General features: G+C 36.8%; 2 protein-coding genes across 2 annotated transcripts; one reads left to right on the top strand and one right to left on the bottom strand.

Annotated features, from left to right (window-relative positions):
• Positions 1–1898: 1898 nt before the first annotated feature.
• Positions 1899–7217, bottom strand: kptn (kaptin (actin binding protein)). The gene is made up of 12 exons (XM_048186971.1): positions 6904–7217; positions 6740–6822; positions 6518–6602; positions 6300–6354; positions 6110–6188; positions 5922–5995; positions 5727–5836; positions 5535–5630; positions 3590–3653; positions 3372–3507; positions 3054–3227; positions 1899–2963 (listed from the first exon to the last, which is right to left on the bottom strand). Exons 1-12 carry the CDS (start codon positions 7112–7114, stop codon positions 2817–2819), a joined length of 1314 nt encoding a protein of 437 aa, XP_048042928.1. The 5' UTR covers positions 7115–7217; the 3' UTR covers positions 1899–2816.
• Positions 7218–11706: 4489 nt separating this feature from the next.
• crx (cone-rod homeobox) lies at positions 11707–15240 on the top strand. The gene is made up of 3 exons (XM_048186969.1): positions 11707–12310; positions 13214–13365; positions 13774–15240. Exons 1-3 carry the CDS (start codon positions 12214–12216, stop codon positions 14368–14370), a joined length of 846 nt encoding a protein of 281 aa, XP_048042926.1. The 5' UTR covers positions 11707–12213; the 3' UTR covers positions 14371–15240.
• Positions 15241–19430: the final 4190 nt, after the last annotated feature.

Below are 19430 nucleotides of genomic sequence, written 5' to 3'. Positions count from 1 at the left end.
ATTAAGGAATAGAACCAGATTAATAGATTCGATTTAGGAACAGAGGCATTCAGGTTCACAATAGCGAATCGTATCCTCTTCCAGACCCCTCAGAAAGCAGGAATTCAAAATAGCATCTGGCCAGCTTACCTTAAAAGATAGCTCTACAAATTCCTCCACATATTTCTCCAGCGGACGGCCGTCCTGTCTGGCTGTCCAGAGGCGGTCCTCCACCGAGAGCTGATGTCTGCGGTGCTTTGGGGGCACTGGAACGAGGAAAATTCCCATGTCTTCTGTTTAAGTCCTCACTGTTTTGGTCGGTTATTCTGTTATGAATTGAGTGCAGAGTGAGAGTCCATTATAAAGGAGAGATGATGAGGTGATCCAGGTGTGGGGAATCCGTGATGGAGTGCTGATTGGGAAGTGCGTGCAGGTGAGAGACGAGGAGGATGATGGGAGTTGGAGTCCGGGACAGGGAGGATCTGTGACGTACAATTACTAGTAAAATTAGTTATATTACTCCACTAGGTCTGAAATATACTGTTCGCTGTAAATATGACGATCTTAAATGTATTCATTTACTATTAATAAATGTGTAAAGTTGCATAAAATGGAAATACTCAATAAAGTAGGCTAACTACGTTACCTCAGATGGTTGAATGGTTTGATTCCACAACTGGTAAAATAAATAATACAAAATGCGTGTGTATGAAGCCAGCAGAGTTGGATGGATATCTGGCCTGTGTTTCAGGCACTGCAGGATTGCTTTTTAGCCCCAAAAGAGCTAGGTTTGACACTCACAGTTTTGAAAATCAGCTTCTGCTTAAGTTAAATCCGAGGTTTTGCAACTTTGAGCATACTGGCATTAGGTAGTAGTCTTATAGTTTGATAATTAAATACAATTAAACAAACAGTTCTAAAGCAGGATAAAACCATGTATGTGGTTTATTCACTTCATGTTTTTAGAGATTAAACAAGAATCTCTAGTTTTCATTCTTGCTGTTACTTTTTCTTTTTTAATACTCAAGTACAATTTTAATGTGGTACTTTTTTACTTTTACTCAAGTATGATTCTGGCCAGATACTTTTACTTTTTAGTAAAATTTTCACTCAGTAGGCTACTTGTACTTTCACTTGAGTAACATTTTTGAGTACTTTTTACACCTCTGTACATATGCCACAGATTTGGTTAGAAGATGACTGTAGTCATCTAATTTCATGTAGAAGTCACTCGTTTTTCTAAAGAAACACTGTCAAACAGCGACACCCGCAGGTGAAGTTACAGCGGGGAGTCCGCGTCTCTTTTGCCTCCCTTCAGCTCATAGAAATAAAGCAGAGCCCCCAAAGCGTGCGGTGGGTTTAGTGGGGGGTAATTGAGAATGAATGGGGGAAAGTCACGTGAGAGGAGGCAACGCCTCCATCGCGCTATGATTGGATATGATCGGTTATGACTGGACTGTGCGATAAATCCCGCCTCTTGTTTTCGTGCGCGTTCTCGTCGAATCGGCCTGAATGAAGACATGGCATTAATGGGAAAACTAATTAAAAATTAAGTAAACAATTGTCACTTACTCAGTTGTCACCTCTTTATGTCATTAAAATCAAACTCAAAATGGCCTGAAAACATGATGACTCAGGGTTTTTAGTGAGCAATCAGCCTGGTGAAATTAAAGGTACATCTTCATGTCTGAGACCACTGACCAGTGTGTACAACTTGAGGACTGCTGAAAATAAATCGACTATTAAAAAGAAAAGCTGAATATTAGTTAATAACAATATAAATAATATTCATTGTTTATTACTGCCTTAAGTTATTATTTTGGAATAAATGTAAAAATGCGTAAAAACATAACCTGATTAATTTTATACCTGGTTTTAATAAACAGAACATTACATAGTGTAAAAATAACAAAATAGAATTGTATTTGGTATCTCTTTTTATGTAATGTTAAAATTGTGTAACAGGGACATAAATGAGGACTTAGCCTCATCAATTTAAAACACCACCGAACAACACTGCAGAAGCTCAACCTAACCTGAATATCACACAAGATCAAACTTCTGGAAGCTCAAACTATTTGCGTAACTCATGAGAATGAACCTCATTGGTTACACAGCATGTTTAAGATTAGATTTCAGGTATTTAGAAATCTAAGCAATTCTTGCCGCTCGCCATTCTCAAGTAAAGGGTTTGGACGTTGACTGGTGCCGTTTTATATGTTAAAGACATTAATTAGGATGCGCTTACAAAGCGGAGATCTGAAGCCATTGAACTGCGCACAATTTCAAGAACATTTTCGACGTTTCGACGCAGCATCTCAGGATTTTCAGAACAAGTGTCAGGCGCCCTCTACTGAGGATAGGGCAAAAACACAACAGCACTTGCCTGAAGAGCTTGAAGAGGTTTAGAAATTCTTTTAGGAGATTAAAAATTGACTAAAATTAATATATATATATATATATATATATATATATATATATATATACCCCTGTAATTAATACAGATAAAATGTAAATTTCTCCTGACTCTAATAACACCTGCTACCAGCTACCAAATATCAATAGCAATGAATGAAATCATTATTTTGCCAGGTTATGATCCCAAATTCAACAAAAACTACCCGTGGTCACTAGGACGTAAGGTTGAAAACGTCTGGCTACAAACAAGACACCAGCAAGAAGTAATTTTCATTTCAGTGCTTGAAGAACTGCCCGTTAGATGGATAATGGCATGGATTTTTACATAAACAGACTGAAATATTTAGCTCTTCATACAATTTCTCATTCTTAACCACTTTTGAAATAAAAATAAATATCTTTCACATAAAAGTCAAGTGTTAGGTGGCTGCAGCTCTCTGTTCATTGCTGATTGAAATGGACTGCTCTTCAGTATCTGTTGGCTGTTCTTTTGAAGAAACAGGCAGTCTTGATGCTAAAGTGGACAATCGATGAAGAACGAGATCTGCTGTTGTTTTCAGACTGTGCTGTTGGAGGAAAAATGACAGGAAAATAAACATGCTTAATTAATGAAAAACATCAAGATAATAATAAGAAATCAGCTCAGTGATAGTCACCTGAAGTATATGCAGGCCTTTTAAGGTAAGAACAGCTAACTCTCTTAGTCCGTCCCCTGCCAGGTCAAGATAAATCATTGACAGCAAGGGACTTTTAAAACTCCGTCTCCACAGCAGCTGTAACTTATCCTCAAAAGCTCCTGTTGGTTGGGGAAATTTGTAGCAGAGTAGGTCCTATAGATCACAAATAAAACACATCATTTTGCATACTGGTTAGCTGCTTACATTTCAAATTACCACCAGTGTTATAAACTCTTTCACTGTGGCATAATTTTGTTCCCTAGCATGTGTTTCTGTACTTTGAATCCAGCATTCTACCTGTCCATACGTTCCCAGCAGCAACTCATGCTGTCCATCGAAGTCCAGATCAACAACGAGAGCACAGAGAACTGCATCACACTGGTCGCTTTCTGCCAAACACTGCTGTCTGCTCAGTCCATACTGCTCTACATCCCTGAACACACACACACACAAATTATTTTACACCCAATCAGACACATGGCGCACAACAAGCAACATACTAAAGAGGCTCTAACCTGTAAACAACAGCAATCTCTATTGCACTGGTTACCAACAGATTAAATGTTTCCCTTTGACTACCTGTGGGAAAAAAGGCAGATAAAGAGAGATTAATAACAATGATCTAGAGCAGGGGATGCCATCCCCCTTGTTGAAAAAAGAAAAGACAAAAAAAGCATCCCATCTGTAAAACCACCATCCTCATTAGATTAACAGTGTTGTATATGTAAAACTTATGTAAATTAAATTTTTTAAAACATTCTCTATATGATAATTAAACTATAAATAACAGTGATCGGCCAATTAGAAGTCCATATTGTAATGCTCTGCATTACAAAAAAACGATGAGCTATGTACATACGCCAATGTTTAAAGGTGCTAAAGAGGATGTTTTGTTTTATACATTTTTGCAATATTACTTGAAACTGTCTTTACTAACTGATAAAAGACTATTTATTAGGTGCACTGAAAGTAATAATATTAATATACATCATCTGTGCATGAGGTAGGGCCTTAAAAACATCAGCCAATCGTTTACGCAATCATCGCGTAAACGATTGGCCCTCTGGCTTGTCAATCACTGCCGTGACGTTCCTTGTGAGAGACGAGCGCGGCTGCGCTCTCCAGTAACTTTCCACACTCTACAGGCACCGCATGCAATGTTTTTGTCAGGAGACAGGAGTAACAACTGCAGATTATGAGTTACCTGCGGTGAGTCCGACATAATGAATCCAAAAAACACGACACAGCGAATGCCGGTGGTAAACACTCGTGTTCCAATACGAGTGTTTACGAGTTTTGGGAGGCGTTCCTTTGAAATGTGTTGTGAAGGAGGGGGGTTGTTCTTACGCATGCGCTCATTTCAAAAACTCAGTAACAGTCTTTGGATTCTCAGTCGACGAAAAAATCCTCTCTATCACCTTTAACTCTGCAGAAACCATCCATTCAAGCCAAAGCTAAAAAAACTACCGCTAACTGTTCGACATAAGCATTTAAAACTCATTTATAGACTTCTTGTTATATAAAAAATTATAACACTTAAGTGCCCTCCAAAGGCATCATTTTAGGTAGTTTGTCACGCAGGGATTGTTTGTGTGTGCATGTGTGTGTGAAAAAGAGTGAAAAAACAGTGAGCATCTGGTTCTCAGTCATACTATACTACAATGATATCTATTATTTTATGAATAATGCCTTTATTTTTTATTTTACTCTTTAATCCAATAAATAAAAATGTTTAAAAACTAGAAAAATTAATTAAGGTTAGCTACAGGAGCACAGGGTAAACGAAACATAACCCTGGTTGGGAATCACTGGTCCAGAGAACTTACCAGGCATTAATAACCTTGCATAAAAAATAATAATTAAAGTCATTAAAAATTAATTTGAAACAAATGTGTTTTAAACTTTATATACATCAGAAAATCCTGAAAAAGTATCAAAGAATTCTGAAAAAAGTATCACAGTTTCCACAGAAATATTAGCAGCACAACTGTTTTCAACATTGATAATCATAAGAAATGTTTCTTGAGCAGCAAATCAGCATATTAGAATGATTTCTGAAGGATCGTGTGACACTGAAGACTGGAGAGATTATGCTGAAAATTCAGCTTTACATCACAAAAATAAATTACATTTTAATATATATTCAAATGCAAAACAGTGATATTAAATTGTAATATTATTACTGTTTTACTGTATTTTTGACCAAATAAATACAGCCTTGGTGAGCATAAGGGATTTCTTTCAAAAACATGTAAAAAATGTTACCAACCCCAAACTTTTGAATGGTAATGTATGAATTTCTGTATGAAGCCCTTAAAGGTATAAGCTCTCAAACTCCATATTCTCACAGTGTTCTGGATGTGAGCTTCATAACTCTAGACATGTTAGACAAAGGCATTAATACTCTATTTGTTTTAAATACTCTTTATAACTGGTAATCGTTTGAGCGGTATCACTCACTGCTCGTCTCTGTGTTCTGGTGCTGCTCTTTCAAAGGGAACAGCAACACAGTGGAGATGGGACTGTCATGCTGAACACGCCAGTTCTGGAGAATCTCTAATAAGGCAAATATGCAAAGAAAGCCAGAACTTTTATAAGACTATATTACATTTTAAGAAGAGAAGAGAAAAACCATGCAAGTGTGTTTCTCACCGGGTCCCTTTTTTTGGTTGACAAGAGAAAGACCCACAGAACCGTTCTGACATCCAAATGCAGTGAGGCGCCGGTTTTGATCAATACTTAAGACATCTAACCATAATACACTGCAATGCACATAAAGTGCATATTAATTACCATCAAACATCTCACATAACAGCACGTCTCATCATCAAAAAAGTAAAAACTCACTTGCTTGGCAACTCCTGCAGTTCGGGAAAGAGTCTTTCCACTGGCTGTTCCTCAAACTGGTGCAAAGAGGCATTCTACCAATCAGACATAGAGAATGGACTTCAAATCTTTAGTATGAAAATAAGAGAGAGAGAGCGAGAGAGACAAAGCAATACCTTATTCTAACTACATTTATCAGCTGGGCTGACCTCTTTGTAAAGATGTATGCGCTGATCATGCCCACTGAGGAGAAAGACAGTCTCGCTGGATCCATCTCCACAATGCACCCTGAAAATCAATACCACACCACACTGCATGACATCTATTTATACAGACCTTAACCTTTCTTTTTCATTGAAACAATGAATGAATGAATGAACAACACAATGACACACTCACTCAGTGTGATAGAGCTGGAAGGGAGTGAACTGGAGCTCCAGGTTCAGACAGCTTTCTGTCAAACAAGATGAAACCTCAGGTTATTCAGTATGGGCCCATTTCAATCAAATTACCATATAATATGTAGCATATAGTATAATTTAAGCCATGTAATGTGTGAATTCTACCTTGTCTCAAGAAACCAGACTTCACTTAAAAAAAATTAAAGAAAGACTCACGTGCAATAGAATCCAGATTAAACTCTGACCCTGGTTCATAATCACAATAAATGTTAAGGAAAGGAGTTGCTTTATCTCCTGAGTCCTGAAAGGAAAGTGATCAACATAAAACACATGCAGCAAAAAAAGTCAGCTATCATGGATGGAGAAAGAAAGTGAGAGAATTCAAATTTCCGTCTTGTTTGAAATCAGTTATTTATGCCAGTTAATGATGAAGCACACCTTAATGAAGGTTATTCCTACAACCAGTCCTCTTTTAGGGGCTGATTTGTTGAAGGCGTCAATGGAGACGATTTCGGCGTCAACTTTATTAACAAAACGAGAAACATGTTTTGCATTAGACAGCTAAAACAAAGGACTTTCGAAGCAAACGAACAGGTTGTCACCTGGTATGTATGTAAACTGAATCTCTCTAGTCACAGGTCTGATCTTCTTCTGCAGGTCCTGGTATCTGAAGCAGACTACTTTCCCCTTCAGAGTCGCTGCCAGTAACTCCTGCTCGCCTGCCTGACATAGTCCGTATATGTTACTCTGCGAGGGAAAACGACTAAAACTGTCTTCCACAAATGGACACAAGCCTTTTATATCCGGCAACATCTTACAGATGATCACTACAGAAATAAAATTATCTGGATCTTACTGGACTGCCACACTAGTGACAAAACAACATCCGGGTATGGGTGGGTTGTGAGTTATTTTAACCAATCATCTGTGTTTCTCGAACCGCTTGACAAATCAAATGATGCAGTCGTCATCAGCTGTCGCCGACAACGATACCAATACACTTAAGTTTATTAAGTGCAAATATTTACTTTAGTAAATATTATTTAATATTAATATTATTTAATTTAGTCTTAGTCTTTGTGGTTAAGAATATATTAAAATTAAAATAATGGGAGGTTATTGCTATTGTTCGCTTAGTTAAATTTCTGTCTCCGATGAGGAAGAACCGGGACCTCCAACAGGGGGCGAAATGACCATTAATTCATTTACTTTATTTACAAATTCAATAAAATGCGTTATTATTTCAATTAGCAGCCATCACAATGAATTATACAATGGAATTAAATACTTTGACCAACAATTTTGTAAAAAAAAAAAAAAAAAAATATATATATATATATATATATATATATATATATATAAGTAGCCTAAACCAACCAACAAACACATAAAAACAAAATTCGAAGTGTATGATCACAAAGGCCATCTAAATGTAAAAAATCCGCTTATTTTGCATAACTAAATATCCAGCATCGTCCAATTAGTACCAATTAGACTTTACTATTATATCCTATATTTGTTTTTTATGCCAATGAATGAAACGGAACATAGCCTACAATAAACCTAATATGATACAATGATAAAATGATACAAGTAAACTACAGAATTTAAAAGCACAAAAAAATTTCATTACATTTTTGCACATTTAGATACAATAGTCAACTTACATTCATGTATACGTAGCAAAAACATATTAATTATTAATACAATTATTGCATGTGTGTACATTATGTTTGCACTGAAAATGTAAACTTTTGTTGTTGTTTTTTTATCAGTAAAACTTTTTGAACTGAACTGAATTTATTTGAGATAAATGGACATAATCTCCACTAGAGGGCCAGACAAGCTGTCAATTGGTTATTGGGGCCCTTTTCAGCATACAGCCCCACTGACATTAAAACCCTTTTAATCTGACTGTGACCCAAAGTCTGTCCACATGGGACATATTGTGCTTATCAGCAAATAACTGCCTCATCACAACATCTTCCCATAAAAACACATCTACACTCTGCATTAGAAATTGCTCACTAGTTGTTTTAAATACCTATATTATAAAGTGACTGGTTTATAATCACTGGTTTTAAAATCACTGGTTTGTGAGGGATTAAAGTCATCAGAAGAAGAGTTTTGTACATATAATTAGCACATTTTCAAAGTTTTTGATTATTCTGTTGTCGGATTGTGCAGAATATTTTATATATGCATGCTTAACTCACACTGTTTAGAGTGTGTGTGTGTGTGTGTGTGTGTGTGTGTGTCCAGCATGTGTGTTTCTTTGGGGATTAGAATTGTGTGAGTGATTGGTGCTGACAGTGGTCTGTGTATTACTGGCTGGCCTGCAGATTAAGCCGCTCCTTTTTAGACTGCCTAATCTGGATTAACTGATGCAGTGTGCCTGCAATGATGCGGCCCACTACCCCTCTCTCTCTCCCTCTCTCTCTTTCCCTCCTTCCCTCTCTCTCTCTTTCTTTCTTTCTATCTATCTGTCACCTCACTCGCCCTTCTTCACCCCAATCCATCTTCACATTTCTTTCCTTTACTACCATTTGCGTAGGAACATTTTGTTTATTTCATCTAACTCTCCACTCAGATTAAATGTTTGTTGCAGTGTCACTGTGTTGGCTATGTATTTCTGCGCTAATGTGTTCTGGAGTGTGTGTGTGTGTGTGTGTGTGTGTGTGTGTGTGTGTGCCTGCGGATTAGAGTTTAGTCCACTTCCATAATTGCTCTTGTGCCTGCGTAGCTGGTTGTTGCCAGATGGACGGACTGGTCCCCCCACCCCCCTCTGCATCACCCTCCACAGAACTTCACCTTCTGCAAGCGCACAAGCCCAGATCCTGAGCACATAAACATCCTATTCTGACACAGAACAACAACAAATCATCTCTTCATAATTTTACAGCTTTTACACAAAAAACAACAACCACCACTGAAAAACTGCCATGTTGTATGGTGTGATAATCTGAGGAAAGTATTAAAAAATTACAAGAAAACAGGGTTTAGAAGCCTGGTTATTAGTTTGTCGCATAAATAAACAGAAAAACAAGTATATAAACAATTATTGTTTGGGAATGATATTGTCTAATTTCCTGTCCTTAATATATGTTTATACAAATGAAATAATTGTAGCTCATTTGGTTAATAATTATTCATGTAATTTCATTACTTGCATATTAAAAAAAAATAAAAAAATAAAAAAATAAATATATATATATATATATATATATATATATATATATATGAAAGCCATTGCTGGGAAGGGGTGGACAATTGGATACTTTGATTGAATAATGTAGTAAAAAAATTATAAAGTAATAATTTAGAATAAAATAATCCTTTTTGTTATATAGTACAGCAAGCTAGAATCCAAAGCAACAGTGTCAGCAAGTCATATTCTGATTCTTTTTATCACCATATACAGCAGATATTTTTTAAACTCTCATTCCTGTATTCAGAATGCAGTACATACACCTTTTTAGGCAAGACAAATTCAATATAAATCTATCATTTTTGTCATTTAGAGAAAGGCTTGACATAATAATTAAGGGAATCTGAAGACTTTTTGTTGCCCTTTGTTCCTTTGGCTGTGGAGTCTGTGCTGTACTTAAGAGGGATGACATCGAGTCACAGCCAAATAACCCTGTCTGCACTGTGTCTGCTTAAAGCCACCTATCACATTCAGTTCATCTTGAGTGCCAATTGATGCCTTTCTCTCACCTTTCTCCCTCTCTCTGTCGCTAACATATTTACACTTAAACAAACAATCCTTTCAAATAAAACGTACCATGTTCTTTCTATATAATACATACTATTTAAAATTTCAAACAGCCCCATTACAGCAAATTCAGATGAGATCCTCTCCTTCGTCAGAACTGGTCAACATCCTTCCAAATGGCCGTTCTCCTTTCTTCTTTTATCAGTCCCCCCATCACTGGACAAGATAACACTTGTCCTTGTCTTCATCTTGTTTTATTCATCATTTATCCATACATTCCGGAGCTCTTCTTCTTTTCACCCCTTTGGGTCCTGTGATTTTTTTTCCATGTGGTATTTATACATTGTGTCTGTCTACTCTTCTCTTATGGACTGATGAGAAATCTCTTTCCTCTCTTTATCCAGGGTTAAGGGACTATTCACATAAAGCATATTATGATAATTCAGCTGTGTGTGTGTTTGTGATTTATCAGGACACAAATCTGTATAATGACATAGGTATTACTCTATTACGAAGTAAACATGAAATATGAGGACATTTCATATTTCATGAGTCCTCATATTTAAAAAAATGTTTTATCAAAAATTTAAAAATGCAGAATGTTTTCTGTGATGGGTAGGTTTGGGGGTAGTGTAGGGGGATAGAATGTACAGTTTGTACAGTATAAAAACCATTATGCCTAGGGAATGTCCTCACAAAGATAGCAACACACCTGTGTGTGTGTGTGTGTGTGTGTGTGTGTGTGCGTGTATGAGGTTAGGGCAAAAATAAAATGTATAGTAAATGCTAATTTTAGATGCTTTACAAATCATTGTTATGTCGGATGTCAAATATTTCAGTGATGCGGTTGTTTTGTGTTTAGTCAAGGAATTATACAATATTTTATTCAGGCAATTGCAAGCAAATTGTAAATTATGATACAAATAAATGATTTCTATTATGCAAGATACTATGCAAAACAGAGGACAGAACAAGATAATGTCCACAGGAAACATTTAGCTCATATCCGAAAAAAACAAAACATTCGCTTAACGAATGAAATTTCTGTGTAGTCATCTTAATTTATGGGATTCAAATACATTTGCGTCTAACAGCCTTTCCGAAGTTTAAGCCATTTATATTGCAAAAATACATTGCTAATAAACGAAAAGCAAAGCATTCAGCTAATTAAATAACTAGTCAATAGCTTTACACAATTCATAAAATAGAAATAAAAATCGAATTCTTAATGATGCAAAATGTAAAGTGAATGTAACTTATTTTACGAACATAGACAAGCATTTAAAATAAGCATTTCATTTATTTACGTTATAAATAATGTAAAAATTCTCCTGAAAAACAATTTTCAAACCAAGAAATTGGTTTTCAGGGGAATTTTTACATTTTTAACTCGCAGCGTGTCAAAGACATTTATATAGGCTAAAACGTTTCACTGAATCATTTATTTAATAGTTGCTACGGTTCCTAAAACCGACAGGCTAACTACTTATAGAGAATATTATTTAAAAAAATAAATAAATAAAAATGGGGGCATCTTTCATTGCATTTTTGCCCCGATAATCTTCTGACCATGCTCAGTAGATTCTCCACATTTCGATATATCTTAAGAGTTTTTATTTTGTAATCGGTTTCAAAGTTTAAAATAAATATCATTTTCTTTACTGTCATACCACGTGTTAAGATACACGTCAAAGGTGGAGAGCGAGAGAGAGAGAGAGAGAGAGAGAGAGAGAGAGAGAGAGATGCCCTTGATTAGCTGCTCTGTCTCTTATTTCTCATAGTGTCCCGCTCCTGTCCGGTCTTGCCCAAGGGACACGCGCCTTAACCAACGCCAAAACTCTGACCAAGAGTCTTAAACTTTTGTTTATAATAGTAAATTTACTTTTACTATTTCCTCACATTAAAAGACTACGCTCTTTGATATTCTTTAACATAGCTAAACTTGGACAAGAGTGTAAGCTGTTTCTACACACCGAGAAGCGGGAAAACATCTACAGGTGTTTGGAGCCGCGAGACTAAAGGAGCACCGCACGCGCCAGGCGCGAGCACAGACACGCGGCCGTCAGGGGCAGAGCGCGACCCCCGACCAGTAAAAAAAAGCGTCACAGAAGAAAAAGAGAGTGAGAGAGAGGGGAGAGAGAGGGAGGGGGAGAGAGAGCAATAGAGAGAGTGTACGAGAGACGCGGCCGTCCCAAGAATGATGTCCTACATAAAGCAACCCCATTATGCTGTGAACGGGTTAACACTGTCCGCCTCAGGAATGGACCTGCTCCACACCGCCGTCGGCTACCCAGGTCAGTTCTTTCTCATTAATCATTTATAATATGTTTGTGTCAAACTTTTTATTAATTTTGGTGGTCGTTGAAGTAAAAAAAGAGGGGACAAGAAAAACTAAAAGGTAGCCTCATCTTTCCTGTTTCGTTTGACATGATCGTCCCCTTTTCCCCCTTTCAATTTAGGCAAAGTGGATGTAATTTCACCAGTTGATAGCCACGTTAACTGAACTTGCTCAAGTAGAAACGAACCGTTCTAACAAAATTAATTATATAAAAATAGATGACAAAATGCATCTAAAATTTCGTCTGTAGACAAAATTTTATAAAACCTACATTTTTCTTTCAAATTTGATTAAAAATATATTCTATAGCCCATTCTGAAAAGCATAATTTAAAAAAATGTAAATATTTCGTCCATTTTATTAGACCGTTTTGTTACAAATAAATTAATGACCACAATAGTACTGAATTATTAATAAAAACAAGGATGAATGGATTAGATATCAATATGTAAATATCAATATATCACTAATTAAAAAATAATGACGTCAGAAACTGTTTATATGCGCTGCCTTAGTGACGGACCACAGTCACTCACTGACTGGACTCAAGAAATACATTAAAATATCTATCTATCTATCTATCTATCTATCTATCTATCTATCTATCTATCTATCTATCTATCTATCTATCTATCTATCTATCTATCTAATATGATGACAATGGATAGTCCAAAACAATCCCTTTTTCCTCTCACCAACATCAACCATATTAATGACTGTTACAAGCTCACATTAAACGATTAACACTGATGATGCTTAACACTTCTTTTCTTACAGTGAATAAATGTACATGTATTTTTTCAACTGGAAAACCTAAAGATGTTTCTTTACTGTATGATGTCCATGTTTTTATAAACAGCCACTCCGAGGAAGCAGCGTCGGGAGCGCACCACCTTCACACGCACCCAACTGGACATTCTGGAAGCCCTGTTCACCAAAACACGCTACCCAGACATATTCATGAGAGAAGAGGTGGCTCTGAAAATCAACCTTCCCGAGTCCAGAGTTCAGGTGAGTCTGTCTTCCTCAAACTGAGACAAACATCTCTGACTGCATAACATAAGCACACCTGGCCTAATGTCTGATGTAGCAGAAACAGACGATGGTCTTCAAGTAAAATAAAATGCATTTTTCCCAGCACATGCTATGATGCAAAGGTCAACTGTTCATCTGCAACTAAATATGTACAGTGTGTTTGAAGTTGAATCTATTTTTAATTTATGTCACAAGCATTGAAAGTGACCACAACTCTGATAGTGAAAGTCAATATGTGTGAGGCCCATTATTAATGCAGGTCAGAATATCCAGATTGAGTTCATCGTTTCTACAGAATATATATGAAAAACACATCCTTTTTGATCTATAGAGAAATTAGCCAAACATTTATTTCATCTTCAACCCTGCTCTTATTTCTCTCAGGTGTGGTTTAAGAACCGTCGTGCTAAATGCCGCCAACAGCAACAGCAGACCAGCGGTCAGCCCAAGCCCCGTCCCCCCAAAAAGAAGTCCTCCCCACCCCCTGAGCTGACATCTGACCCTGGCGCCAGCTCCTCGGTGGTGGCTGCCCCAGCCCAGGCAGTGCCCCCTAGTGCCAGCGCAGGCACAGCACCCGTTTCTGTGTGGAGTCCCACCTCTCTGTCCCCCCTTCCCGATCCATTGTGTGGCTCCGGCACGCCCTGCGTGCAGCGCCCCGCTCCCTATCCCATGAGCTACGGTCAGCCCTCCACCTATAGCCAGGGCTACAGCTCCTCTCCTTACTTCAGTGGATTGGATTGCAGCCCGTACCTCTCTCCCATGACCACTCAGCTGTCTGCGAGTGGGGGCGCCCTCTCTCCCCTCACCGTGCCCTCCATGGGCGGCTCGCTCAGCCAGTCACCCTCCCTCTCCTCCCAAGGATACAGCACCTCCTCACTGGGTTTCAGTTCCGTAGACTGCCTGGACTACAAGGACCAGCAGGCCTGGAAGCTCAACTTCAGCACCGTGGACTGCCTCGACCATAAATTCCAGGTGCTGTAGAAGAGAAAGTGAGTGAGTGAAGAAAAAAAGCAAGAGGGAAGGAGAATTAGGAGAAGACACATGAAGAATAAATGAAACAGAACTATTGCTTGAAATGCCGGAGACATTTTGATGATGAACAGGACTGAATCAGCAGAATTCATGTGATCACAGAGGTGAAAAGGGGTGCCCATTTTGGAACAAGTGAAGACTGTTCCTCTGTAATCCAGATCTTCTCTGTGATTAGCTGAGAGTGAAGGGACTCCTCAAGTCTACTGATCAGTCATCATTATTAACCATTTACCTCACACATACACACACATACAATCAAATAGCTTTCACAACACATATTCACTGACACACACACCACACAAAGACATGCACATAATTGGAGGGGAACCCCTCGATTTCTCTGCAGATACAAGCTTCTTGTGGGACAAAGTTCTTTCTACTCTTTTCATAAGTTTGGTTGGTTTGTCTGTACTGGGAGGCATTAGGAGTTCTTGTGTTGTGCTTTTAGCTTGCTGTTATTTATGTATTTTTAAATTATGTTAACTTGTAACAAATAATGTTGTTTTCTGTTAGTTTCAGTTAACCGTTACTTACTTAATTAAACTTCATTTAATGGCATTATAGTTATGCTGTTGATATATATTTTCTATTTGGGTGACTTTGTGTTGAAAAATGTTGGTGTTTACAATTGTCGTTACATTGATTTGACCGAACACATTCAGATGGGAGCTAAAGATTTTAAATTTTACTCTTTAGTTTAACACAATTAAATGTGGCTTTGTTTAACAAGTGTTGAACAAGATTTGTCTAACTTTGTTTCTTATTGATTATGCAAGATGAAGTACTACTGTCATTAATAAAATCATGGCTGGAAAGTAATTTAGCTTTAAATTGATAAACCGAAAGCAGGTGAATTGCTCTCGCAAAGTTCAGTACACTGGGTTTAGAAACATGAAGTGCAAAGATTCACAGCATCTTCTCCTCGAGTTACTTTGACACCCTGGGGTTGGACACACAGGTGGCCCACATGGTGGAGGCATCTGGGGTCCACAAGGTTGTTGCGATGGTGTTGTCTAATCGTGTTGCTGTGATGGTGTGGTGTGGGTGGCCCCGCCCATATAGCCGGGTGTGTGGGGTTATTTTAGCCAATGACCCAGAGAGCACCTCAATCTCCTTACTGTCGACAGAACACTAACCTAAAGCAATTAAACAGGATTACTGAACCTCCCTCTCTCTCTCTTTCCCTCCTCCACACCTCTCCTCCTGCTGATTCCAGTTCCCGCTCTCTCTGCTGTGATTCCTTCACTATGATTATTCCATCATTCTTTATCTTGGTCCCAAATTAGATTCAAAATTAGAACCAGTATTAGAATTACAGTTGTCTGTATGAATGTCTTTGTATTAGGTTATATAAAAAATGTCAAATTAACTGGAATTTAGAAGAAATATAGTACAGACATACTCTCTTAAAACTAAAGGGTTCTTTATTGGCATTGATGTTCCATGAAGATTCTTTAATATCCATGGAACCTTTCCATTGCACAAAAGGTTCTTTTTAGATTATCAGAATGGTCTTCACACTAAGAAAAAATGTTTTTTTTAAAGAAATGTTCTCGGAAAGGTTCTTGTATGTCATTGCAACCTTTATTTGTTAAAAATGTACTTTTCAAGAAAAAACATTTTACAATATGTAAACAACAGATACATGAAAATATTGTACATTTTGTACATTTACACTTAAAAATTGGCCTGAACAGTGCGAAACTTAAATAAAGTGGGCTGCGTCTGTCCCTCAAGCAGAATAAGCATGGTAACAAATTCAGAGCTTACTTTACAAAATGTGAAGTACAAATATATAAGGACTAAAACTTATGAATATAAAATAATTACTAAAAAATAAAACACAAAATCCATTCATGACTCTAATAGGGGATTTTCTGGTATCAGCAAGGGAACTGTCAATTCAAACTGTAATGAACTCTGAATTGATTTAACCATCTAAACTGAAAGGATTCAGTTTAGAATCATTTATTTGTAATTGGCACTTATTGGCAACAGATACATGAAAGAATTGTACTGAACAGTGTGGAACTTATATATATAAATAAATTGGGTTGCATCTGTCCCTCGCACAGAACAAGCATGGTAACAAATTCAGAGCTTACTTTACAAGTTACCTTTTAACAGATATATAAACAACAGATACATGAAAGAATCATACATGTTGTACATTTACACAGGACTTATCATAAAATTAATTTAAAAAGCACACAAATATTCAGTGTTCACTGTAATTTCACTCAGTAACCAAGGTCAATTTAAACGTAATGACCTCCATCTGTACTCCCATTACTTCTTATTCTACACCATTTTTTTCAGACCATTTTCATGTCTGCTTTCTTCATATTTTTCCTTTCTGTCTCTTTTATTAGTATCCCTATATGAAGAAATGAAAAGATTTGGAGTTCTGTCACTCTAAACATACTCACAGGCATCTCTCTCTCCTCTGTGCCATCTTTCATGCCCTCTCTCACTTGTTGTCTCTCCACCCCCCCTCCCCAACCCCAACCCCTCCTGAGTGCTTCATAATCCCACTCTGACCTGAATAAAACCACATGCACTGTACCAGGATGAAGGGTGTGTGTTTGTTTTCAAATTTAAATATATATATATATAGTAAACATATATTTTTGTTTCTGAAAAGTTAATTATGTGACATTGTTTCTTCATATAAACACTTGTGTGTAACTTTGCTTAAAAATTAAGAAGTATAAATTACACAATATTTCAATTTCTTTCACTCGCTATTTCTCTCTATAACTATGTATTTATGCATGTACTATCTATCTATCTATCTATCTATCTATCTATCTATCTATCTATCTATCTATCTATCTATCTATCTATCTGTTATCTTTCTCTATCTACTCTCTTTTCCTCTCACCCTCCCCCTGTTTCTCCAGATATTAATCTCTCTCTGTGACAGATTGTCTGTAGTTCATACAAGAAGACAAAAGGAGAAGCTGCTGAGCCTTCAAATCTAACAAATCACACACAATACACACTACACACAACCCACAAACCAGCAATGTACACATATGATACTTAACCAGACAAATTCATTACCCTACGATGATGTTACACTCATCTCTCTCTCCCACACAAATAGACTTGAAACTATGCAACTGTTTGAATACACTTAAAACAATGCTAAAAGTGAAACCTAAAAGGCAATATAGGTTTTGACTGATAGGCGGGTGTTAAAGGATTAGTTCACTTTCATATTAAAATTTCCGGATAATTTACTCACCCCCATGTCATCCAAGATGTCCATGTCATTCTCTCTTCAGTCGAAAAGAAATTAAGGTTTTTGATGAAAACCTTCCAGGATTTTTCTCCTTTAGTGGACTTCAGTGGCCTCCAAACGATTGAAGGTCAAAATTACTGTTTCATTGCAGCTTCAAAGCATTCTACACAATCCCAGATGAGGAATAAGGGTCTTATCTAGAGAAAACATCGCTCATTTACTAAAAATAATTAAAAATTATATACGTTTTAACCATAAATGCTCATCTTGAACTAGCTCTCTTCTTCTTCTTCTTCTTCTCTATTAGAATTGCGGCAGTGTGGACAGTGCTAAGTGCATTACTGCCCTCCACAGGTTAAACTTTAAACTAATTGTTATATACTTGCACTAGCATATTGTATGACAATTTAGTTCAAACTTTGACCTGAGGAAGGCAGTAATACACTTAGCACTGTCCACACTGCCGCAATTCGAGCTAGTTCAAGAGCATTTATGGTTAAAATGTATAAAATTTTAATTTTTTTTTAGAAAATGAGTGATGGTTTCTCCAGATAAGACCCTTATTCCTCGTCTGGTATCGTTTAAAGCCCTTTGAAGCTGCACTGAAACTGTAATTTTGACCTTCAACTGTTTGGAGGCCATTGAAGTCCACTATAAGGAGAAAAATCCTGGAATGTTTTCATCAAAAACCTTAATTTCTTTTCGACTGAAGAAAGAAAGACATGAATATCTTGGATGACATGGGGGTGAGTAAATTATCAGGAAATTTTAATTTGAAAGTGAACTAATCCTTTATTGTAGTTACAGTTGAATTTACAAGTGCTCCACCTGGTGACTGAAGTGACCAGCAGAAAGAAAGAATTTTTTGTCATTTTTCTGTTCGTTTAAACCATATAACTATACTCACTTGATATGCTGTTGAAGCTCATATATAATGGTAAACAAAATGAATTTGTTATACCCTCACCCAATGTATCATGGGAGTACAAACACAAGTTCAGATGTCGAATAGTAAACTAGGTGTTGGATGTAAAATAAGTTTGAATGTCTTTTCAAAAGAGTGTACTACCTGTCTGACTCTGTTCTGCTTTAAGAATCCCGCTGAAAAGAAACAGCTCCCTCTGCTGTGACAACAGAGATTCAGTGGAGGGACGTCAATACAGCTAATGTAACTTTCCAGTGTGCTCTTGCCTGTTGTTTAAACCAGCAAACACCTGGTTATTTATGGATCACTATCATTCTGACATTTTATCTGTATTCATAGTTATGGTGAAAGTCAAATGTGTAGACCAATGTGTCAAAAGTGTATATTTATTATTGTGTCAAATGAGTATTTTAATTATATGAACGAATGCTACAAAAGAATTTACAGCTGTGTGTGCAAGCTGATCTCTTCCTGTAAATTACAATCCATTCACTTTTCTTTGGTTAATTTTTATTTATTTTTTTGCAAGCAATTAAATAGCTTAAAACTCTCGTCATTGCCTTTGCTTTGCTATAATATGACGAGGCTTATCTACTACAGAAAGTAGTAGCACACAAATTTTTGTAGATTTGTGCAATACATAAAACAGATTTTAGTTTTTCTTTTTCTTCTTCTTCTTTTCTTTAACACTAGCCAAACTCAATTAACCTCTAGGTTGTGGCTTTGACCAGTGTCTTTTATTCTATACTACTACTTAAAGGTAAACCCTATCATTGTTCTAATGTTAAAATGCCATGTTTAATATATAAGGACAAACAAAAAACTAAGCTTTTACTT

This window comes from Megalobrama amblycephala, linkage group LG4 (genome assembly GCF_018812025.1).
Source record: "Megalobrama amblycephala isolate DHTTF-2021 linkage group LG4, ASM1881202v1, whole genome shotgun sequence".
NCBI classification, from domain to species: Eukaryota; Metazoa; Chordata; class Actinopteri; order Cypriniformes; family Xenocyprididae; genus Megalobrama; species Megalobrama amblycephala.
Note: the sequence above shows the minus strand (reverse complement) of the source record. Positions and strands in the feature narration are given on the sequence as shown.

Excerpts from the sequence above, each read along its gene's own strand:
- kptn (XM_048186971.1), bottom strand. The coding sequence starts at position 7,114 with ATGTTGCCGGATATAAAAGGCTTGTGTCCATTTGTGGAAGACAGTTTT. Across the intron at positions 6,189-6,299 it reads TTCCAGCTCTATCACACTGA|GGTGCATTGTGGAGATGGAT; the intron begins GTGAGTGTGTCA and ends ATTGATTTTCAG. Across the intron at positions 5,996-6,109 it reads GCATACATCTTTACAAAGAG|AATGCCTCTTTGCACCAGTT; the intron begins GTCAGCCCAGCT and ends TCTGATTGGTAG.
- crx (XM_048186969.1), top strand. The coding sequence starts at position 12,214 with ATGATGTCCTACATAAAGCAACCCCATTATGCTGTGAACGGGTTAACA. Across the intron at positions 12,311-13,213 it reads CACCGCCGTCGGCTACCCAG|CCACTCCGAGGAAGCAGCGT; the intron begins GTCAGTTCTTTC and ends TTTTATAAACAG. Across the intron at positions 13,366-13,773 it reads TTCCCGAGTCCAGAGTTCAG|GTGTGGTTTAAGAACCGTCG; the intron begins GTGAGTCTGTCT and ends TATTTCTCTCAG.